This window comes from Macaca fascicularis, chromosome 7 (genome assembly GCF_037993035.2).
Source record: "Macaca fascicularis isolate 582-1 chromosome 7, T2T-MFA8v1.1".
NCBI lineage: Eukaryota > Metazoa > Chordata > Mammalia > Primates > Cercopithecidae > Macaca > Macaca fascicularis.
In genome coordinates, this window is record NC_088381.1 from 36,867,181 (window position 1) to 36,887,672 (window position 20,492).

The 20,492-nt window shown below is 42.8% G+C and overlaps 1 protein-coding gene across 4 annotated transcripts in view; it reads right to left on the minus strand.

Annotated features, from left to right (window-relative positions):
• The window catches only part of ANXA2 (annexin A2), a 56,221-nt gene that overhangs the window by 11,551 nt on the left and 24,178 nt on the right, over positions 1 to 20,492 (minus strand). For all 4 annotated transcript variants that reach the window (XM_015452886.3, XM_005559693.4, XM_045395560.3 and 1 more), the window contains exons 4-5: positions 5,097 to 5,191; positions 1,501 to 1,614 (exon numbers count right to left, since the gene is read on the minus strand). In XM_015452886.3, the coding sequence (XP_015308372.2) occupies positions 1,501 to 1,614; positions 5,097 to 5,191 (209 nt within the window). The remainder of the gene's footprint in view (positions 1 to 1,500; positions 1,615 to 5,096; positions 5,192 to 20,492) is intronic.

Below are 20,492 nucleotides of genomic sequence, written 5' to 3' on the forward strand. Positions count from 1 at the left end.
GACTCGGTTTTCAGGAGTGCTATTTTTATCAACCAGGATCATGAAATGTTGTTGACATTTTATCATTCTTAATGATGTCTTTTCTGCAGTACAGCCTACTTAGGAAACTCAGACAAGTCCGCTCAAATAAACTGAGCACAGCTTGGGCTAAGCTGAAGAACTGAAGGAAGAAAGAGACTTAACAACAAATCTTACAGCAGCCCTGAGCTATCAAGTTCGGGGCTCTGGAGATGCCCAGTGTCCAAAGCAGCTTCACTCTTGTGTTCTCTGGGGAAAGGATGACAACTGAACTGTGACATTAGCTCTGGTGACAGGCTTACAGCTCAGACTGTTCATAATTCAGGAACAGCGGCATCAGAGAAAACACACTCAGACTCAGAATTAAAAAATCAGACATATGGCTTCCCCCCTACAGCGCAGACTTTACCCATGTATATCAGCAGAGGGCAGTGTCGGACTGTTCAAATGCTGCAGACCCACACTAGGAAAAGGGTCCAAATGTGTTGCAGTAACATACATTTATGTGTGTACATCCATTGCATTTATATAAAACTTGATGTTGGCCAGGCACGGTGGCTCATGCCTGTAATCCCAGCACTTTGGGAGGCCAAGGTGGGCAGATCACCTGAGGTCGGGAGTTCGAGACCAGCCTGACCAACATGGAGAAATCCTGTCTCTACTAAAAATACAAAATTAGCCGGGAGTAGTTGCACATGCCAGTAATCCCAGCTACTCGGGATGCTGAGGCAAGAGAATCACTTGAACCCGGGAAGCAGAGGTTGCAGTGAGCGGAGATCGCGCCATTACACTCCAGCCTGGGCAACAAGAGCGAAACTCCGTCTCAAAAAACAAAACAAAACAAAAAACTTGATGTTTTAGGTATGCACAAAGTTCAGGAGGTTTCCAATCTAGAATTTTTACTTAATTTAACCAAAAATTCCAGGTTCAAAAGAACTTTACAAAAGAAAAACATAAAAGATAACGTGACACTTCACAGAGGTACGACTCAGGTACGATTCATCAACTGAAATTACCCCTCATGTGCACTATGATGTTCTGATTCTGCCCGAATTTGAAACAAATGGTACTGACAGAATATGGGAGGAAGAAACACCCACGAAAGGATGGGCAGAATTTGCAAGCTTCACTTAACAAAAGATGAGGTTTTTTTTCTTGCCTTAATATCACAACATATCTTTTTAAAGAAGGAAGTGTAATCAAGGAAGTAGTTTGCCCAAATGGTATTCCAATTGCCCAGGTGCTGAGTAGTAGCAGCTGGTAACTGACTTCTCAGCATCATAAAATGTCTTTACAGTCTTAAAACAAGTAATTGAAATATTTTTGGTACAAATCCTGAGACGTATAACTTCAGTTCATTTTTAAAAAATGGTTCCAAATGAGAATTCAAGAAAACTGAAAATCACCAAATTACACTCAGAAAGCTGTAATTCACAAAATTAATAGCAGATTTGACAGAGATGACATCTCACGCGCATTTACCTTCATGGAAGCTTTTAGCTCAGAAGCGTCATACTGAGCAGGTGTCTTCAATAGGCCCAAAATCACCGTCTCCAGGTGGCCAGATAAGGCTGACTTCAGTGCTGATGCAAGTTCCTTCAAGAAAACAGGCAATCATGAGGAAAATATTTATTTTACTTTAAAACTGGTGAGTAAAACAAAAGTAAAAGGGATCTTTTTGTGAAGCAGGTTATGAGTCTTTGACTACTCCAGAGTCTTGGGTCAAACGCCCTCAAATGCATTCCCTTCAACAGACCCACATCTCAGAAACATAAACATCGGGCTTTGCTTTAACGAAATTCCTTAAAATCCAAGTTAATTTTGCCTTCTTCCCCAGTCAATAAAAGGAAACTGGAGTCGTATGTGATTCCTCAGAAAGCTGTGAGAGTGCAGGCACTTTGCAACATGCTTGAAAGCGGTAACACCCTGTGGAAGGCAGGACACTTTCCGAGATCAAGGTCCCTGCTAAGGAGGAGGTGTTCAAGCAGACAGCCTCCTGGGAAGCAGATCTTGTGGCCTGCTGATATACTGTAAAAGACATGGGGGCAGCCAGTCCAGCAGCAGCTCCTCAAAGTCTCCAGAAGGAACCAGAGGCCCCAGCACAGTTGGAAGTGAGGTCATGAAACTTTCCTATGCAAAACACTGTATCTAATACTGAGAAAATATCTCTTTGTCCACACCAACCTGGGACCGTGTTTAACGGAAGTGATAGGAAACTAACACCTCCGAATTGGCCCCCTTGAATTCGCTGCTGCATATAATTTCTTAAGGGTTCCACTGTCACCATGAACACAGAAATTTAAGTCAGGGGTCTGGTCAGCACCCATGTATGTAGACAGACACCCCAACTCAATGTGGCTTTTAGCGATGCTTCCTCGGGCTAAACTTCCTACAAATCATGGCTGATGACTGAAACCTCCTACTGAAATAAAGTTCTTCTTTTCACTTTTTCCTTTCTCTTCTCTCTCTTCTTTCTTTCTCTCCTTGCTTTCTAAGAGCACCCGTGGCATCCACAAAACTTAGCCCCTAGAGGTACTTGCAGGATACGAGAGGTGATTTTCAGCCTGCTTCAGAGACAACCATCTTGAATCATTCGTGATATCAAAAGTGTTAGAAGGATCTTAGAAGCCATCTGGCCCAAGCCTTTCGCCACCCATTTCTTCCTGCTTCCCAATGTCCTGGGAACACACGGCACTTAGGAGAGGACTGTAAAAGCAATAGCTCCCAATTACAACACCAGTCTCCCAGTTTGGAACTTTGAGGTTAGGTAACTCCAAACTTAGCCTACCCTTGACACTCCCCTCTACCCATTCTCTGTTCAAACCTCAAATAGCATTTGGGCACCTACTGACTTCTTCTACTTCTATTCTAAACTCCTTATGGGCGTTCAACTTCCTGGTTCTCACAATGTCCAGCACAGAGCTTTGCATTTAACAAAAACTAAACAAAAACTCCAGAAATCTATGATAAACAAAACATAACCATTCCCTGTAAGGAGAAGCCCCGCATCTGGCGTCTGCTAGAACATGAAAGAATCGTAAAAGCAGCTGTCCCTCCCAGCTCCTCACCGCTCTGCTAGCTGGGCCCAGGTTCTTCAAGCTCATCACCTGGGCAGCCGCAGCCCGTATACCTAAAGAACTCTGCAACACAAATCTTCCTTATTTCACAGACTTTCTTTATTTCACAAACAGCCGATTGCTTCACTTGAAACTATCTCAAGTAGTTTACATTATCTTTTATAAAAGATATATAATTCTCCTTGGCCTAAGGCTGAGAGTCAAGAATTAGAAGGGTGGTGAGCTGTCCCCAGCACACAGCAAAGCCTGTGAGATCTTGGGACCTCATCGTAATTCTGGTAATATCTTCTCTCCGAGAGGGTACATGGGAGCTTTGTTCTCCATATATCTAATCTAAAACCAGTATCTAGGTTTTGGGTGTGGTGGCTTATGACTGTAATCCCAGCAGTTTGGGAGGCAGAGGTGAATCATTTGAGTCCACATGGCAGAAGTTGCAGTAAGCTGAATCATACCACTGCAATCAAGCCTGGGTGACAGAGCAAGACCCTGTCTCAAAAAAAAAAAAAAAAAAAAAAAAAGGTTCCAGGCTTCTATGTTTGTGTGTACGCACCCAAATGTATTCCAAGACCAGACTCTGTCAGTGACAGCTGAAAGATCAATTTTTGCGCATGCTGTCCAGAGATGAGCCTTCTGCTCCAATGGGAACTTGGCTCTAACCAGCTCACAAACCCTCTTGGAAAGCTGGAGAAAGAAAGCACTCCCCTCTACGCCTCACTACAGAAGATTAATATACGTCTAGAGAAAGAAGAATTTTAATGCACATGAGATGAAAGAAGCCAAATGCTTTCCTATTTGTGTCCTTTCCAACTGTTTAGAGTGCGGGGAATGGAAGTGTAGCAAGACTTGACCTGCAACTCCCAGGACCCTGCTGGTCATGTCAATCCCAAGGGCAGAAATGTCTCTTCTAGAATCCTTCCAGCTCACCTCCACTGTGGCTACGAGTGAAAGCCATAAGTCAGATGGGAGCTGCAGGAAGCCACACTTACTGCACTGTCCAAGAATAAATCAAAAGCTTTTAATAGCAAGAAGTTAAAAATAAAGCAGCACATCCTTAAAAATAAAATTTCCTAAAACTGACAAAATAAAGGACGAACACGCACTGGTTGTTTCTTAACCACTAGTGGACAAGCAAAGGGAAAAAGCACACAAAGACCCTTTAAATAGTAGGAGCACGGCATGTTGAAGATAGCTTTGCAGACCAAATGAACTGCCAACTAAGCCCACTCGTTGCAAAACGCTTAAGAATTCAAGTGTATATTGTTTAAATGAGAGGAGCTTGTTAGGATCAACACTCAGTGGAGGCTAGTGTCCTAAAATTAAATTAGAAACATCTTATCAAGAACCAGCAGAAGTCAGAAAGATGAAACGGAGTTGCTACATGTAGAAAACTGAGCACAGTGCCTGGTCCAAAGTAAGCACTCAATAAATGGTGCCTGTTGCTGTCGTTCCCTATTCCTAACTTTCTATTCCCAGAAGTTCTCCCTCCAGGTAGCCTGGGTTGGAGGAGGGTACTGTCCTTATACAGGAGCTCCCAAGCACTCTAAAGCGAGCATGACCACCTGCGCTCTGCCTCCTCTCAGATCAACGGTGGCATTAGATTCTCATAGAAGTGCAAACCCTACTGTGAACCGCACATGCGAGGGATCTATGTTATACACTCCTTATGAGAGTCTAATGCCTGATGACCTACAGTGGAACAGTTTCATCCCAAAACCATCCCTCCCCATCCCATCCATGGAAAAATTGTCTTCCACAAAACCGGTCCCTGGTGCCAAAAACGTTGGGGATAGCTGCTCTAAAGGCCACATGTGTTTGTGTGTCGTGCACACACACACACACACGTGCAGTGACTCTTACCAGGATTTAAAAAGAAAATCTTAGATATCCAATGGTCCCAGAAGTCTTTGCTCATGAGAGCCACAATTCATGAAAAGAAAAAGCAATGTCTGAGGAAATAAAAATTCAACAAGAAATGCCCTCCATCCTTGGAATTGCCTGTACCTTTTTGGTCCTTCTCTGGTAGGCGAAGGCAATATCCTGTCTCTGTGCATTGCTGCGGTTGGTCAAAATGTTGACAATGGTGACCTCATCCACACCTACGGAAATACAAGTTGTTAATCGTTACTCAACCATATACTCTAGTGTTTTGGGCTTACATAGAAGGTGTCAAGCAGAGTTTTTCAAACTGAAGTTTCTATACTGTTTTTCAAATGGAAATACCAAGACACCGAGATTTGTTCCAGTTCTTTTGTCAGCATCCTCTACCCAATGTGTACACTCTCTTTCCTTTTTTTCCCGAGAGCCTCAAACCTCAAGCTTAAATGGACCTTTTAAATATTTGTGGTTTAAAAACTATTTTATTCATAAATTGGTTTCTGGAATCAACAGTAGGAGGTGCATATGTGGGGCTCTGGCAGTCAGATGGAACAACAGAGATTTAGTAGGATTTTAAATGAAGGTCCCCAAATTGCCATTTAACTCGGGATTTAATAGAGAGTAACTGCAAACTGAATTAATAAAGATAATTATTTATATTTATTGCAGGATTATGGCTATATAAGCTGCTAGGTATAATTTCTATAATTATAAAAACTGTCATGACAAATGAGTCAGATTTAATATGGCAGTTGTATTTTCATAGCATAATTGATTAATGCAATCATACTTATTGAAGACAAAATTGTTTTGTAAGGAAAATAAATGTTCCACTGCTTTTAATCTTCAATAGGCAATTTTAATAATCAATTTTATAACTTTATTAAAAAGAGTAAGTGTTTTAATCTAAATTAAATCTAAATTGGGAGTTTTGAAGTGCCACCAAAATATTTTAGTACCTATTTTAATTGGAACATGTGTATTTACAAAGATAAGCAATGCCTTCTGGTGTCTGAAAGTTTCCAATTTTATATCAGAAATACTCCTAACATGCCATTTAACTTAAGAAAGCAGAGTTTGTAAATTCAGAATGTGAAAAGTCTCTCTCCCGACTGATTATTAACTTTGTTTAATAAAAGAAAGAGTCTTTGCCATAACCGGATAAGTAATTCTTGGGTGAGAGAATAGAGTCGCTAAACCTACAAGGTCACTTGCAAACTACAAACGGCTTGGCCTGAAGAAAATCAGAGGAGTCCTGAAGAAACAGAAAGGTCAAAACTGTAATGCCTGAGACAAAAACAAACAGCAGATTGACAGAGGAAGTATTTTCAATTCTCAAGTGTGTCAGATCAAAAAGTATAAAGTTAGAATTTCTGGGTATAAAAATAAATAACTTTTTAAAATGTATCTGCTCATTTCAAAGCAAGTCCATATCAATATGCTGGCTATCTTAACTGTAGCATCTATAACTTTAGCTCTGATTTTTAGAGTAGCCAAGGTAAACACAGAAATCCAATTGCTGGATATGAGATTCAGCTTCAAAGATGCTTATTTCAGCACTGTACATAATATTGAAAAGTAAAGTTAGGAAAAACACCTGTGTCCAATAAAAGGCTGATTAAATGTTCTTTTTTCCATATAATGGGATACTATGCAGTCATTTTAAATGATGGCATAGAAGTATTAAATAATGTTGGAAAATATCCACAATAGAGGTACTGTTAAAAAAAAAAAAAGGTTGCAAAGCAGTATGCTCAGTATACTCTCATTTTTGTAAAATGTGTATGCATGTATAAGAAAATATCTAGACATCTCTATATCAAAATTGTAATAGTTATCATCTGAGTGTTGGGATTATATATAATTTTAAATTTTCTTTCTTTTGATTATCTGTACTTCCAAAGTTCACCATAATGACCATAAATGGGTTTTTTTTAAATACCCAGCGAGTGGCAGGCAGTCATTGCTCTAGAATCAACTAGTGACTTCACTTCAACAGAGTCCCTGTATAGCTCTAAATACTTCAGTTAGAAGAAAACACAGTATGAATAATAATTAGGAATTACATCTATATAATTCTCTTCAGTTTCCAAACATCGTAAGACAAGTTATCTTATTTAATCCTCATAACAACCAAGTGGGGATAGTGACTTCTCTGTTTCCTAAGCGGAGGCTCTAAGGCTCAGAGTGACTGCAGCCCACCCCCGCATGTGTTGTGTGTGTGAACATTTGTTCTCCCGGGGTCTCAGCTTCTATATTGGCACAAGTAAGGGGGCTTGAACAATGACCCCCAAATTCTGCTTCCAGAAAACACTAATGGATATAATTTTTAACTTATATTTTGTTTCAATTAGGAACAGGCAGAGGAGATTAATTCAAAGACTCTAAAATATCCACAAAGTGGACATAGGCCCGGGCTGCTGTGCCTGCATGCCTACCCACACATGTGTTCGCTTGTTTGTTTGCTCTCTTGCTCTGTCTCAAAATTCTATGGCTCTAGCTTTATATCAGGAAAACCACTTGCTTATTAATGTGTTTTGCTTTGTACTTAATTTTATTACCCACCAACTGAAAATGCTGAAGAACCAATCACAAAACACAATTCTATCCTCTAACCTCAATTCTAATACTTTCAGAAGTCAACCTAGGGGCGGCTGGCCTGAATGCACACCAAGAACACTGACCCATGAAAAAGTATTCTCTCTTAAAAACAAATGCAAAGTCTGTGTTTGGGTCAGAATGTGGTTCCTGGCCTACCTGCATTAAAATCACATGAAGCATTTATTACAAACACAGTCCCTTGGGCCCTACCTGAGAACTAGTAAGTAAGCTCTCTAGAACTTGGGACCCAGGAAGCAGCACTTCAACAAGCTCCCCAGTAATTCCTTATTTGAGAATCACCAACAGAAAATGATAACCACGGGTGGGAAATGGAAACATCTTGAGAAATCTACCTATCTAAAAGACTTCTGTGTTACTTCTACCAACTGCTTTTGTGAGGTACAGGGTCGACTACAATTTTAGGGAAAGAAGTGCTTACTTCTGCCCAAACAACCCAGGTAAGAAGTAATATCTAAAGAGTTCACTCCACAAGCTGTGATGCAGTACCGCACTCTTAGTCAACGAAACAGCTTTCTGCCTTTCTTTCCATAGCAGCTAAGTGTCCAGCCAGCAGAGATAGAATTTAATCCAATTACTGGAAATCCCCATAAAGAGCCTGGGTGGTTAACCTGAATCTTACCTAGGAGGCAGCAACAACCATAGTCTGAAGGAATCGAAATGTATTTTACCTAAATTATTTACCAAGCTAACAGCCAGCTGAGAGGCAGTATCTAACGTGCTGGGACTTTACAAGTGAACAGCCGTAATGCATTGCACAAGTGCTAACGCCACTAACTACAAGGAAATGAAATGGAGGCTATTTCTGCAAGTAGAAGACTCCCGTTCCACCGCCCTGCCCAAGAACCTCACCTGCATCACCTATTTCTCCCATACCATTGTCTGCATGTTTCAAACTGAACTGGAAAGAGGAAAAAATCATGAAGCCAGGATCAACTGCCTAGTCAAAGCCACTTAAATCATGTCCTATATTGCAATACCAAATACATGCATCTTCAAATGGGATTGAACCATCTTATCTCTAGAACACTGCTGCTTCCTCTTGCCCTGCTATTGTAATTGGTGAGGCCATTTATTCCTGTGAAAAATTATTCAGTACAGGTTGAGGCTACAAAGGTCATCCGGTTACTCACCATTTCTACCCAGGATGCAACTGAAGGACTCAGACGGAACCTCGAATACTTATGTCAGCACAATCATCATCAACAATGCACAGACAGTGCCAGGACACCAGAAAAGCTCTAAATTCAATATAGTGCCAGATGCCCGGGAGATGGGGCTCTGCCTTCCTTGATTTATACTCTCTGACCTGTCGTGTTCCAGAGCTTAAGGAAGTGTTTGCTGGGCGGAAGGGCCCAGGGTCTAAAGAAACCGTGTGGGTGGGGCAAGGGCATAAAGAAGAAACAGAAAACCTGAATAACACTTCCTTTTCCATCCTCTTCCTCCTGTGTCTGATGTGAGTGATCACAAAGTCATCTAAGCAAAGCCTCTCCACAAGGAAGAGTGATGTGGATACGGTGATCCCACAGAATGTGGATGAAAACATGAATTCTGTAATTCAGGCAGATGTTTTACAATTTTTTTTTCAAAACTAAAGAAGTTACACTTTTCCAACATTGGTGAGGAACCAAGACACAAATGTATTTGGCTCCTGATGGGAAAGAGCACAAGGAAGTCTTTAAGCATTTACTCCTTGAACAAAAATAGCCAGCTAATCTAATTAGCTAACTACAACAATATTTTCAACACTTGGATCATGGGTACCCCAGAGGTCAGTCACTGTTCCAAATGCCAGTTAATCTGAAGCAACAGCTTTGCCAAGGGAATGCCACGGGGAGGCGCTGCTGACAGCAGGGTGCCAGGAGAAACCTGGGGGTCCTGGGTCCCATAAATCATTTACTGTATTTTTCAAGCATAGAGAACATTGGCAGTTTAAAATGATGGCTGCATCCAAAACCACAAAATCAGCCTCCTGGAGTTTCCTCCTCCTCTCGGCGGGTGGAAACCCCAAGTCAGCTCCAGCGCCTGGCATTCCATGGAAAATGTGTGTCTTTATTGTCCATGGCAAGGCACCAACAGCCGTTCTGAACAGGATGCTGACTCACATCTGCCGAGACACACTGAATGCACAAAGAAAATGGATTTCATTTGTGTTTGATGAAGGTCTCAGGAGGGTGGGGGCTGACTTGGAAAACAAAGGAAAACTGTCCAGATCCTTTCCTTACCTAGATTATGGGGAAGACCACGACTTAAGATTACTGAGCATACAAGTATCAAAGCTGAGAAAAAAATCATCTTTACAAAAAGAAGGTCAGAGGCATGCCACAAAGACAGGACAGCGCCACAGAGCTATGGGTGTGTACATGTGGACATAGTTCATTTATTACAATAATAGTAACCTTTTGCCTTATTATTATAATAATAGTAACCTTGTGGCTCACGCCTGTAATCCTAGCACTTTGGGAGGCCAACGTGGGCGGATCACGAGGTCAGGAGTTTGAGATCAGCCTGACCAACATGGAGAAACCCCGTCTCTACTAAAAATACAAAATTAGCCAGGTGTGGTGGTGCACGCCTGTAATCCTAGCTACTCGGGAGGCTGAGGCAGGAGAATCACTTGAACCCAGGAGGCGGAGGTTGCAGTGAGCTGAGATCGTGCCATTGCACTCCAGCCTGGGCAACGAGAGTGAAACTCCATCTCAAAATAATAATAACTTTTTACTAGGCACCTACTATGTGCCAGGCATTTTTATCAGATGCCCATATTCTATCATGTAATTCTCACCACACCTATCTAAGGTGGGTGCCACTGTCATCCCGGTTGTACTAATGAGGAAACCAATGCTCACAGAAGGCAGAGACTCGCCCAAGGTCACACAAGCAAGACACTTGTGGGGCTGAGATTCAAACCAGGACTAAAGACCTTGGCTCACTGCACTGGGCAACTCTGCCTCCTGTGATAGAAAATTATGCAAAACTTGAAAATAAAGCAAGAGGAAGACAGCATATCCTCCAGGTATGTGCTGAAGCACTATCTCACAGACCCAAAGACTCATGCTCAAGGGACCTGTCTTACCTGACATGCTACTTTCTACTGATTTGGGCATACACTCTGCAGGGTTACATGTTAACTTGTAGATTGTGGTCCAGTAGAAAGGATAACCCCAAAGGCTGTGGCTTCACTGCCCTATAGAACATGAATAGTCTTGTATACAGCTCAACAATCTTTCTTTTTTTTTTAAACAGGGTCTCTCACTCTGTTGACCAGGCTGGAGCACAGTGGTACAACCATGGCTCACTGTAGCCTCGACCTCCTGGGCCCAAATGATCCTCCTGCCTCAGCCTCCTGAGTAGCTGGAAGCACAGGCACTCACCACCAACGCCCAGCTAATTTTTAAAAATGTTTTTTAGAGATGAGGTCTCCCTTTGTTGCCCAGGCCCTCCTGCCTGCTGGGATTACAGACAAGAGCCACTACACCCAGCCTGGCACAACAATCTTATTCCAACATTCTTTTCTCAACACTTACCAACATCCAGTATCTCAAATTCCCTCTGAACCAGCCTTACCTCAATGTGTTAAATAAATGTTTAATACATGTTTATCCTATGAGTCAAGTCTGTACCTTTTTAAAATTATACTCTGATACTTTTTCATACCACGCTCCACCATCTAGCTCCTATAAAGGATATGGGACAATAATGTGTCAAATGTGTAGAGAACTGGGCTGAAATTTTTACATACAAATGCACTTACACTTGGTAATCTGTAGGTAATGATTTTCCACCTGGTAATAATGCATGGCCACTAAAGGGATAACCCAGCTGAGGTGTTTTTCAACAGAAAGAGCTAGAAGACTCTCTTCTGAGGAGAGACATTACTAACTCGGCAGAGGGAGGTAGGCCTTCCCAACAAGCCTAGTATGCCAGCCAGTCACCCACCTACTGGGAGAAATTTTAGGGAAAGAAAAGCTCCCCTCTAGCCATAGGACTACCCAAAGCACCTTCACCATGGTGCTGGCTGGCCCGGAACCCCTGCTATCAAAGTTGCCCCTCTGGGTCATCCAGCACAAGCGAGCACTGTCTCCAGAGCGCCTCTCACCAAGACAGGACACCCAGCTGGCTGACAGACGCCAGGGGAGGCCTCCAGATAAGTAGCAGCCACAATGTAGTGCTCTGGAAACTCCACAGGACTCAGACCTGTGAGATCCTGGGGCACATTAGTTCCCTCCCTAGGCCTAGGCATCTCACCCCATAGAACAGAGATGTGATAATGCTTATTTTACCAGGATGCAGAAAAGACTGGCTGAGTTAACATCTAGCAACACATCTACTGCCTTCATTCAGCTTCTCTGTCACAAGCCTGGCCCCTGCTTGCGTTTGAATTTCTATCTGAAATATGGGGCAAAGAAAGAGAACATGTTTGCCACTGACACACATGGATGAGCAGTCCAGTCACACGGCAAACTCTGGCAGCCGCCGAGAGATGGGGGAGAAAGCAGGCTTTGCGCAGGGTGAAGGGAGACAGGGGAGTTTGGTGCCTCTCCCAAGTCTGGCACAGCTGGGCACACAGTCCCAGCTCACGGAAAGCAGGGTTTACCTAAGTGCCTAAGAAGTGGTTTGGGTCCAAAAATCAAATTTCCTCTTTTTCCATTCTGCTTTGATCTCACTTCAACTGAGTTCCTTAGAAAGGATTTAAGGTATCATTGTCTTGGTAATCTCACCGGCTACTTGAATAATCTAGAACCCTGTCTGCCTTCCATGCAGAATTATATTTCTGAAATAAGCTACAAGACCAGCAAGAAAACACAAAGTATACCACTGCTCAAGATCCAAATCAAATCGTCAGTGAAGGAACATACATAAAATGCAAGCACTGTATTGTGCCCCGTTACTCCGTCAGCCTCATGGGACAGAAAATAAAAAAATGTGAACAGATGCGAGAGAAACCAACAGAGCCACCCTTAACTCACTTGACAGTGGAGAACTTTCTTGGCGTTGCTGACACCAGATTAGAATCCAGTTACGGCCATTGTCCCTGGGTGAAACTGGTATTTGGATTTCCTCAGGGAAAAGAGGTAACAGTTTTGTTTTTTTTTTTAAAAAAAGAAAGAGCTGAAGAGAGGCAGGTGACGAAAGCTGATGCCTACAATTAGAAAAGCTCCAGGGACTCCTTTTCCAGTGTTTGATAGCTACCTGGCTCGGGTCTGGCACCTACATAGCTACATAGACAAATATCATTACAAAGAAAATCTGTGCTGGCGGAGTCAGAGCGGCTGTGACTCAGCACTGGCCTCTTTGTTCCCAGCACTGCTGTAAGATGAGAAGTCAGTCTAAAGTAAACGTGAACACAGACAGAAAGGCCTCAGCAACTGGGAAGGGTCCATTCCCTTCCAGGAGGGTGAGAGGGCCCTGGGCTACATGAGTCACAGAAGAGCTCACACTCAGACCTATTCTTGGTTTAGCTCCTCACTTGCAGCCCTGTGTTAGAGGAGAGAGGCTACTTTTCCCAGCCAGTCTGCCTCCTGGCACCCTTAAGAGAATATATTTCTAATTGTTCTGCTCAGCCAAATGAATATACCTGGTGTGCAGGTGAAACCAAAAATATCCATCCTGGCGTGTTCTGCAGTGGCATGGGATGTTAGTCTTTTGGCCACAGAAATCTTAAGCAGTTCTATTTTAAAACTGTAAGAAAAAAATAAGTGCAAAACTTGGTGCAGTTATGCTTCCATACTTGCGCTTCTGAGAAAGGGGGGAAAAAATCACCGGCTTTTGCATCCCTTCCGGAGAACACAAATACTGCTAAAATCAAAACTGGCAATAATAACAGGGCAACTCATTACCCTCCCCTTCCAGAGAGAGACCAAAGCTGTACCAGTTTATTGGCACTTACGCTAACTCTGGGGTTGTGCTGCTGCTAATTACAATCTATTTTCTGGAGTCTAGATTCATCCTTTTCTAATTTAGCTGACTTTCCTTTCTAGTTATTTGGACCCATATGGTAAACCATTCACAGCTGTGTTGTACACGCCACAGTATATATTTAACCCAAGGCCAATCTAAACCAAGAGACTCCTACAGATTAAGTCTCAGCAACCTCTTGTTAATTAAGCAGTATTACTACTTTTGCATGACTTTACTCAGTTTCTAACTAGACATAAATTAAGGTAAGTCATCATATAGTCTACCTCAAGTCGGCGCATACAAAAAACAATCCTGCATTTGGTTTAGGCAGCATAGGCAAAAAATACTGAGATGCCTTCAAATTAGAAACAAAGCAGACTTATTTTGATTTTAGGAGTATTGTGCTTCTCCCCCCTTCTCATAAGCACAATATGTAGAGTATGATGAGAACACAGACCAAAAAATAGCTGGTTCTGCCTTCTCAGAAAAAGCTTGTTGATGCTGTGCACTGGCCCGGACCGAGAGGTGAGTGGGAACTGTGGAATGTTTGAGGTGGGGAGGAAGGAGGCTGCATGCTCCTCAAAGAACAAAGGCAGAGGCGTGCTCCGTAGAGGGCCGTGAACAGAGCTAGAGATGAAGCTAGAAAGATATTCTATAGGCCAGGCGCCGTGGCTCACGCCTGTAATCCCAGCACTTTGGGAGGCTGAGGCGGGCGAATCACGAGGTTAGAAGATCAAGACCATCCTGGCTAACACCGTGAAACCCCGTCTCTACTAAAAAAATCCAAAAAAATTAGCCTGGCTTGGTGGCGGGTGCCTGTAGTCCCACCTACTCGGGAGGCTGAGGCAGGAGAATGGCGTGAACCCGGGGGGCGGAGCTTGCAGTAAGCTGAGATCCGGCCACTGCACTCCAGCCTGGGCGACAGAGCGAGACTCCGTGTCAAAAAAAAGAAACATACTCTGTAAAGGCTGAAGCAGGGAGGTCCCTTAGAACACAGATGCCATAGGCCGGGCATGGTGGCTCATGCCTGTAATCCCAGCACTTTGGGAGGCTGCGGCAGGTGGATCACCTGAGGTGAGGAGCTCAAGACCAGCATGACCAACACAGAGAAACCCCATCTCTATTAAAAATGGAAAAAAAAAAAAATTAGCTGGGCGTGGTGGCACATGCCTGTAATCCCAGCTACTTGGGAGGCTGAGGCAGAAGAATCGCTTGAACCCAGAAGGCACAGGTTGCAGTGAGCCGAGATTGTGCGCTGCACTCCAGCCTGGGCAACAAGAGCAAAACTCCATCTCAAAGAAAAAAAAAAAAGATACCATAACAGCTCACAGGAGAGGGGTGACAAGAGTTAGGGGAAGGGGTGAATAAGAGCCACTTCCCAAGCACTGGAAAGTGATCCAGGACGGTTTTTTTTGTTTTTGTCTGCACACCTGGAGGTATATTCATTCAGTTGAGCGCAGCAATTAGGAATATATTCTCTCGAGGGTGCCAGGAGGCAGCGTGGCTGAGAAAAGTAGTCTCTCCCCTCTAACAGAGGGCTGTGAGTGAGGAGCTAAACCAAGAAGAGCAGGTGTGACTGACAGCTCATCTGTGAGAACAGCCTTCATGACTCCTGCAGCCATGCCCTGGCCATGGCAGGCAGTGCTCCCCAACAGGTCTCTGACCAGCTCTGCCCTCCTAGCCATCATCCCACTCCAGGCCTGCTCCTGTGCACCATCCATGTACTCAACAGCAGCTGATTAAGACTCCTCCAAGGTGGCCTGCTCCCAGCTCTTCTTCCTGAGAGTCCACAGACCACAGGGAAATCAATGGAATGTCACATGGAGCGGGTAACATCCCGCACACTCATATACACATGTAGACATGTGGCTACCCCCATCTAGGAGAGAAAGAGGCCCAGACAGTCATCGTCACATGGTCCTTTGGCTTTTGTTTCTATCAACACTTGAGGTTTATACCACGTCCTTTGATGTCAAGGAAACACCAACTACTTAGTATTGTGTCTTCCCGAGGAAGGGTTTGAGGTGGGAGTGGGGCCAAGGTGTGGTATAAGCTTCTTAATGACACTTAAGGTAAAAGGCATTCTAAAAAAAAGAAGGTAAGATCTTAATTAGCTCATTTTTAAGTGGTTTTAGTTATCCAGTATCTAATAATATCAACGAGAAGGAGAAAATAACAAAAGGGTTGTTATCCTTTCCAATGAATGACTTCATTTTTGTTTTTAATTAAGTTTACTGCCTTCCACTATGAAAGTAATACAGGTCATCATAGAAAATTTGCAAAATACAGAAATACAGAATATACTGAAAGCGCAAGAAAGGAAAAGGATCAATTGCCCACAATTTCATATACAGGCATACCTCAGAGATACTACTGGTTCGGATCCAGATCATCACAATAAAGCAAATATAGCAACAATGTAAGTCACACAAATTTTTTGGTTTCCCAATGCATACAAAAGTGTGATTATATTATATTATGTAATAGCAGTATGTGTAAAAACAATACATACCTAAATTTAAAAAATACTTTTATTTCTTAAAAATGCTGGCACAGATACATAAAGTGAATAGCATTGTCACAAACCTTCAATTTGTAAAAACTACAATATCTACAAAGTGCAGTAAAGGAAGCACCATGAAGTGAGGTACATCTGTTTCCATTGCTAATGCCTTTTTTCTTTTTTGATTAAAAGAAATCGTAGGCCAGGCACGGTGGCTCACACCTGTAATCCCAGCACCATGGGAGGCCAAGGCAGGAGGATCACATGAGGTCAGGAGTTCGAGAGGAGCCTGGCCAACATGGTGAAACCCTCTCTCTACTAAAAATACAAAAATCAGCCAGGTGTGATGGTGCACGCCTGTGGTCCCAGCTACTCAAGAGGCTGAAACAGGAGAACTGGTTGAACCCAGGAGGGTTCTGTCAGGAGGCAGAGGTTGCAGTGAGTCAAGATCGTGCCACCGCACTCCAGCCTGGGGGACAGAGTAAGACTCCACCTCAAAAAGAAAAAAAAAGAAAAAAAATCGCTGTGGTTGTGATCACATAGCATATACTATTCCATTTCCATTTCTTGATGCAACTGACACATTTAAGGTGAATGGATGTTAAAATGAGTGTTAGGGAAGTTACTGTGGTGATGGCTGCACAACTCTGCAAATACACTACTAAAAACACTGAAATGTACACTTTATATAGGCAAATCATATGGCAGATGAACTGTATCTCAACAAAGATGTTGAAAATTATTGACAAACTTTATTTTTCCTATCTACGTTCTGCAGACATTCTATGTAATACAGGGAGTTACACATTATTTATGTACTACAGTTTTACTTAATCTTTTACTTAATGATTATAGGGAAGTATACCTCAAGACATACTTCCCAAATAAAAGATGTATCTGGTTTTTCACTATCATAACCAATGCTAATATCAACACTGAGCTCTTATGAATGTCATATTCTTTCTTCGCAATAGTTTCCTAAAAGGATTTAGGGTTTTAACAATGCCAACAATCTAGAAATTATTTTAAAGGACCAATGGACTTGCAAAACCTAGTTACTCTCTAAAATCATTAAGCATCAAAAATAAGTTAAGTAGGCCGGGTGTGGTGTCTCACGCCTATAATCCCAGCACTTTGGGAGTCTGAGGTCGGTGGATCACTTGAGGCCAGGAGTTTGAGATCAGCCTGGCCAAGATGGCAAAACCCTGTCTCTACTAAAAATACAAAAATTAGCTGGGCATGGAGGCACATGCCTATACTCCCAGCTAATTGGGAGGCTGAGGCACAAGAGTAGCTTGAACCCGGGAAGCAGAGGATGCAGTGAGCTGAGATTGTGCCACTGCACTCCAGCCTGGTGACAAAGTAAGACTCTGTCATATATATATATATATATATATATATATATATATGTAAACAAATAGGCCAGGCGCGGTGGCTCACGTCTGTAATCCCAGCACTTTGGGAGGCCAAGGCGGGTGGATCACAAGGTCAGGAGTTCCAGATCAGCCTGGCCAAGACAGTGAAACCCCCTCTCTACTAAAAATACAAAAATTAGCCGGGCGTGGTGGTGCATACCTGTAATCCCAGCTACTCGGGAGGCTGAGGCAGAGAACTGTTTGAACCCAGGAGGCAGAGGTTGCAGTGAGCCGAGATCACACCACTGCACTCCAGCCCAGGTGACAGGGTGAGACTCTGTCTCAAAAATAAAAAAATAAAAATAAATAAAAAAAATAAAAAATAAAATAAAAAATAAATGAATAAAAATAAAATAATAAAAAGTGGTCCTAAGTGAAACTCACTGGACATTAAGTCTGGGGAAAAAAAAAAAAAAGGGAGATGGGGAATCTAAAGCTAGACTACAAATATGAGACTTAATAGAAAGTCAATAAGACCACAGATGCACAATGTTTTTCATATCTGAAAATAATTCAAGGCAATGAAAAAAATCCACTCCTCACAGGTGGGTGCTACATCATGGTGCCTAAGAACACAGGCCTAGGGGTGGACAGAGCTGTGTTCAAATCCCAGTTTGATCCAAGGCCAAAAGACCTCAGGCATACTAATCCTGACTTAAATCACCCAAAAACTGGGGATGATAGAATACTACATCAGAGGTTACTTTGAAGTTCACCTAAGATAAATGTTCCTGAAGTGCTTGGTGCAATATCTGCCCACAATGAGCATTTCATAAATAGTTGCAATGATGATAATGATAATGTCAGCTACTTTTGATCAAACTGGAATGTTGGAATCTAAGCCTTAGCCCTCCAGACGTTTCTGTCTAAAAACTAGAGTATTTTTCTACTAACTCCAAAAGGGCCTGAAGGTATTTTTATTACCATGAGAGTTTCAGCTGTGACCAGAGTTCATTTGCGCAATCTTTACATTCCAGTGCACTAAGTGCTTTCTCACGCAGGGACAAAAGAAGTCTTTGTCCCATGCTTGGGAAAAGCACCATCTTTGCTAGATGAGTTAACTGCTAAACTTAGGGTTGCTGCAATGGCATGTTGGGAAACCACATGAATCTAGGCACATCTAAATAGTGAAGTAGCATGGGTTTTAGGAAAGCAGACCACAAGGAGGTGGATGTGCATGTGTGTGCACGTGTGTGTGTGTTTTAAGGTAACATATTTTGAGTACCATCTATATGCCAGGCATCGTGCTAAATGCTTCATACTTCACAACAATCCCGTGAGGTGGGAACTTTGATTAGCACCCCTTTATAGGCAAGGAAACTCAGTCTTATCAGTTCCGTGTTTTCCGAGTCAGATGGCTAATGAGTGAGCTGTGGAGCCAGCATTTGAACCTGGGCTCACACACGTTCTCATCTACTATGCTTCACTGACTGGAACTGACTGTAGTGAAACAAGCCCTGCAGATTGTAGTTTAATTTTCTGATTAGTAACTTTTGGCAAGAACAGTCATTTAAAAGCACCAAAAAAAAAAAAAAAAAAAAAAGCTTGGGCTGGGCGAGATGGCTCCACCTATAATCCCAACACGTTGGGCGGCGGAGGCAGGCGGATCACCTGAGGTCGGGAGTTTGAGACCAGGCTGACCAACATGGAGAAACCCTGTCTCTACTGAAAACACAAAATTAGCTGGGCATGGTGGTGTGTGCCTGTAATCCCCACTACTAGGGAGGCTGAAGCAGGAGAATTGCTTGAATCCGAGAGGCAGAGGTTGCAGTGAGCCGAGATCACGCCATTGCACTAGGCAACAAGAACGAAACTCCATCTCAAAAAAAAAAAAGAGATTTTTTTTTTTTTGTTAAAAGTCTAATTTGGATGCTTCATTATTCTGCCTTCAGCTGTGCAGACAGTCATCTGGGGGGTGGTCCACAGCAACCACACAGAACATAGGGTTTCCCTGAGGCAGATGATGCAAATAAATCCTCACATCTTGTTAGAACCATAGAAGGTTAAATGGATTTTTCTACTCTCCTTCCTGTCTCTGGAAACAAGGTCACCAGATTCCACATGGTTTTAGGAAAGGTGACCATACAATGTATCCCCCTAAATAAGACGGTTCTGAGAGTGTAAGGTGCACTATTAGTAAATACGCCGGCATAAACCAGGACATCATCCTAGTTACAGGTTCCCAGGTCATCGTGGTTGAGGTTTCTCAGTCTTTCAATGAACCGTTTGTGAACTGTCTAAGTGTGTCAGTAAGCTAAAACCCTGTACATAGAAGAGAAAAATGTGACATGGCTCTTTAACTGGGGCATGAACCAGCAGCAGCTCTAATTGTGCTGGGTCATGTCTGTATCCCAATCTGGCCTCATGGTGAAAGGAAGTGCTTTATCCAAGGGGGGAAAAGTGGAGAATCACAAAAGTCACCACAAGAACTGCAATATTTTTCAGGGGATGGGGCAACTCCAAGGATTGCTTCATTTAATATAAGCCCAGAAAGTCTGAACATCCTATTTTGTAGACCCAGAAAACAATATAATGACAGTAAGAAGCTCTTCCTCAACCCTAACCCATTGGCACTTTATTTGCTTTATTTCAAGAGGAGGGTTTTTATGCCTCCTGGTCTTCTCTTACTCATCCTAGAACTTGAGGAAATATACTCATTCTGACAGCTCTTCTAATTCCAGCTCCAGGCCTAAGGAGCAGCAGAACTTACAGGGGTTTAAAAAAAAGTCTGAATTTTTCACTCTCTAGCTCAATCTAAGAGCAATGCAGTAAGATTTTCCCAGCATTTTTCCAGCAAATGTAATTAAATTCAAGGGAACTTGGAACAAGAAATGCCCTTAGGGACCACCATGACCAACTTCTTCCTTGCAGAAGAGGGACTGAAGCCTCAAAGTGAAGAGCTGCACCCAAACACATACCCCTAGGACCAGATCTGGCTCCCAGACTGATTTCCTTTAACCACTACTTGGTTTAAATACTATCTCATGTTGTAGATCTCGCCAAAGAGAAGAAAGTGGGGGGTAGGGGAGGAAAGAAAGGAAGGGAGGGAGGAAAGAAAGAAGGGAGGGAAGGGAGGGAGGGAGG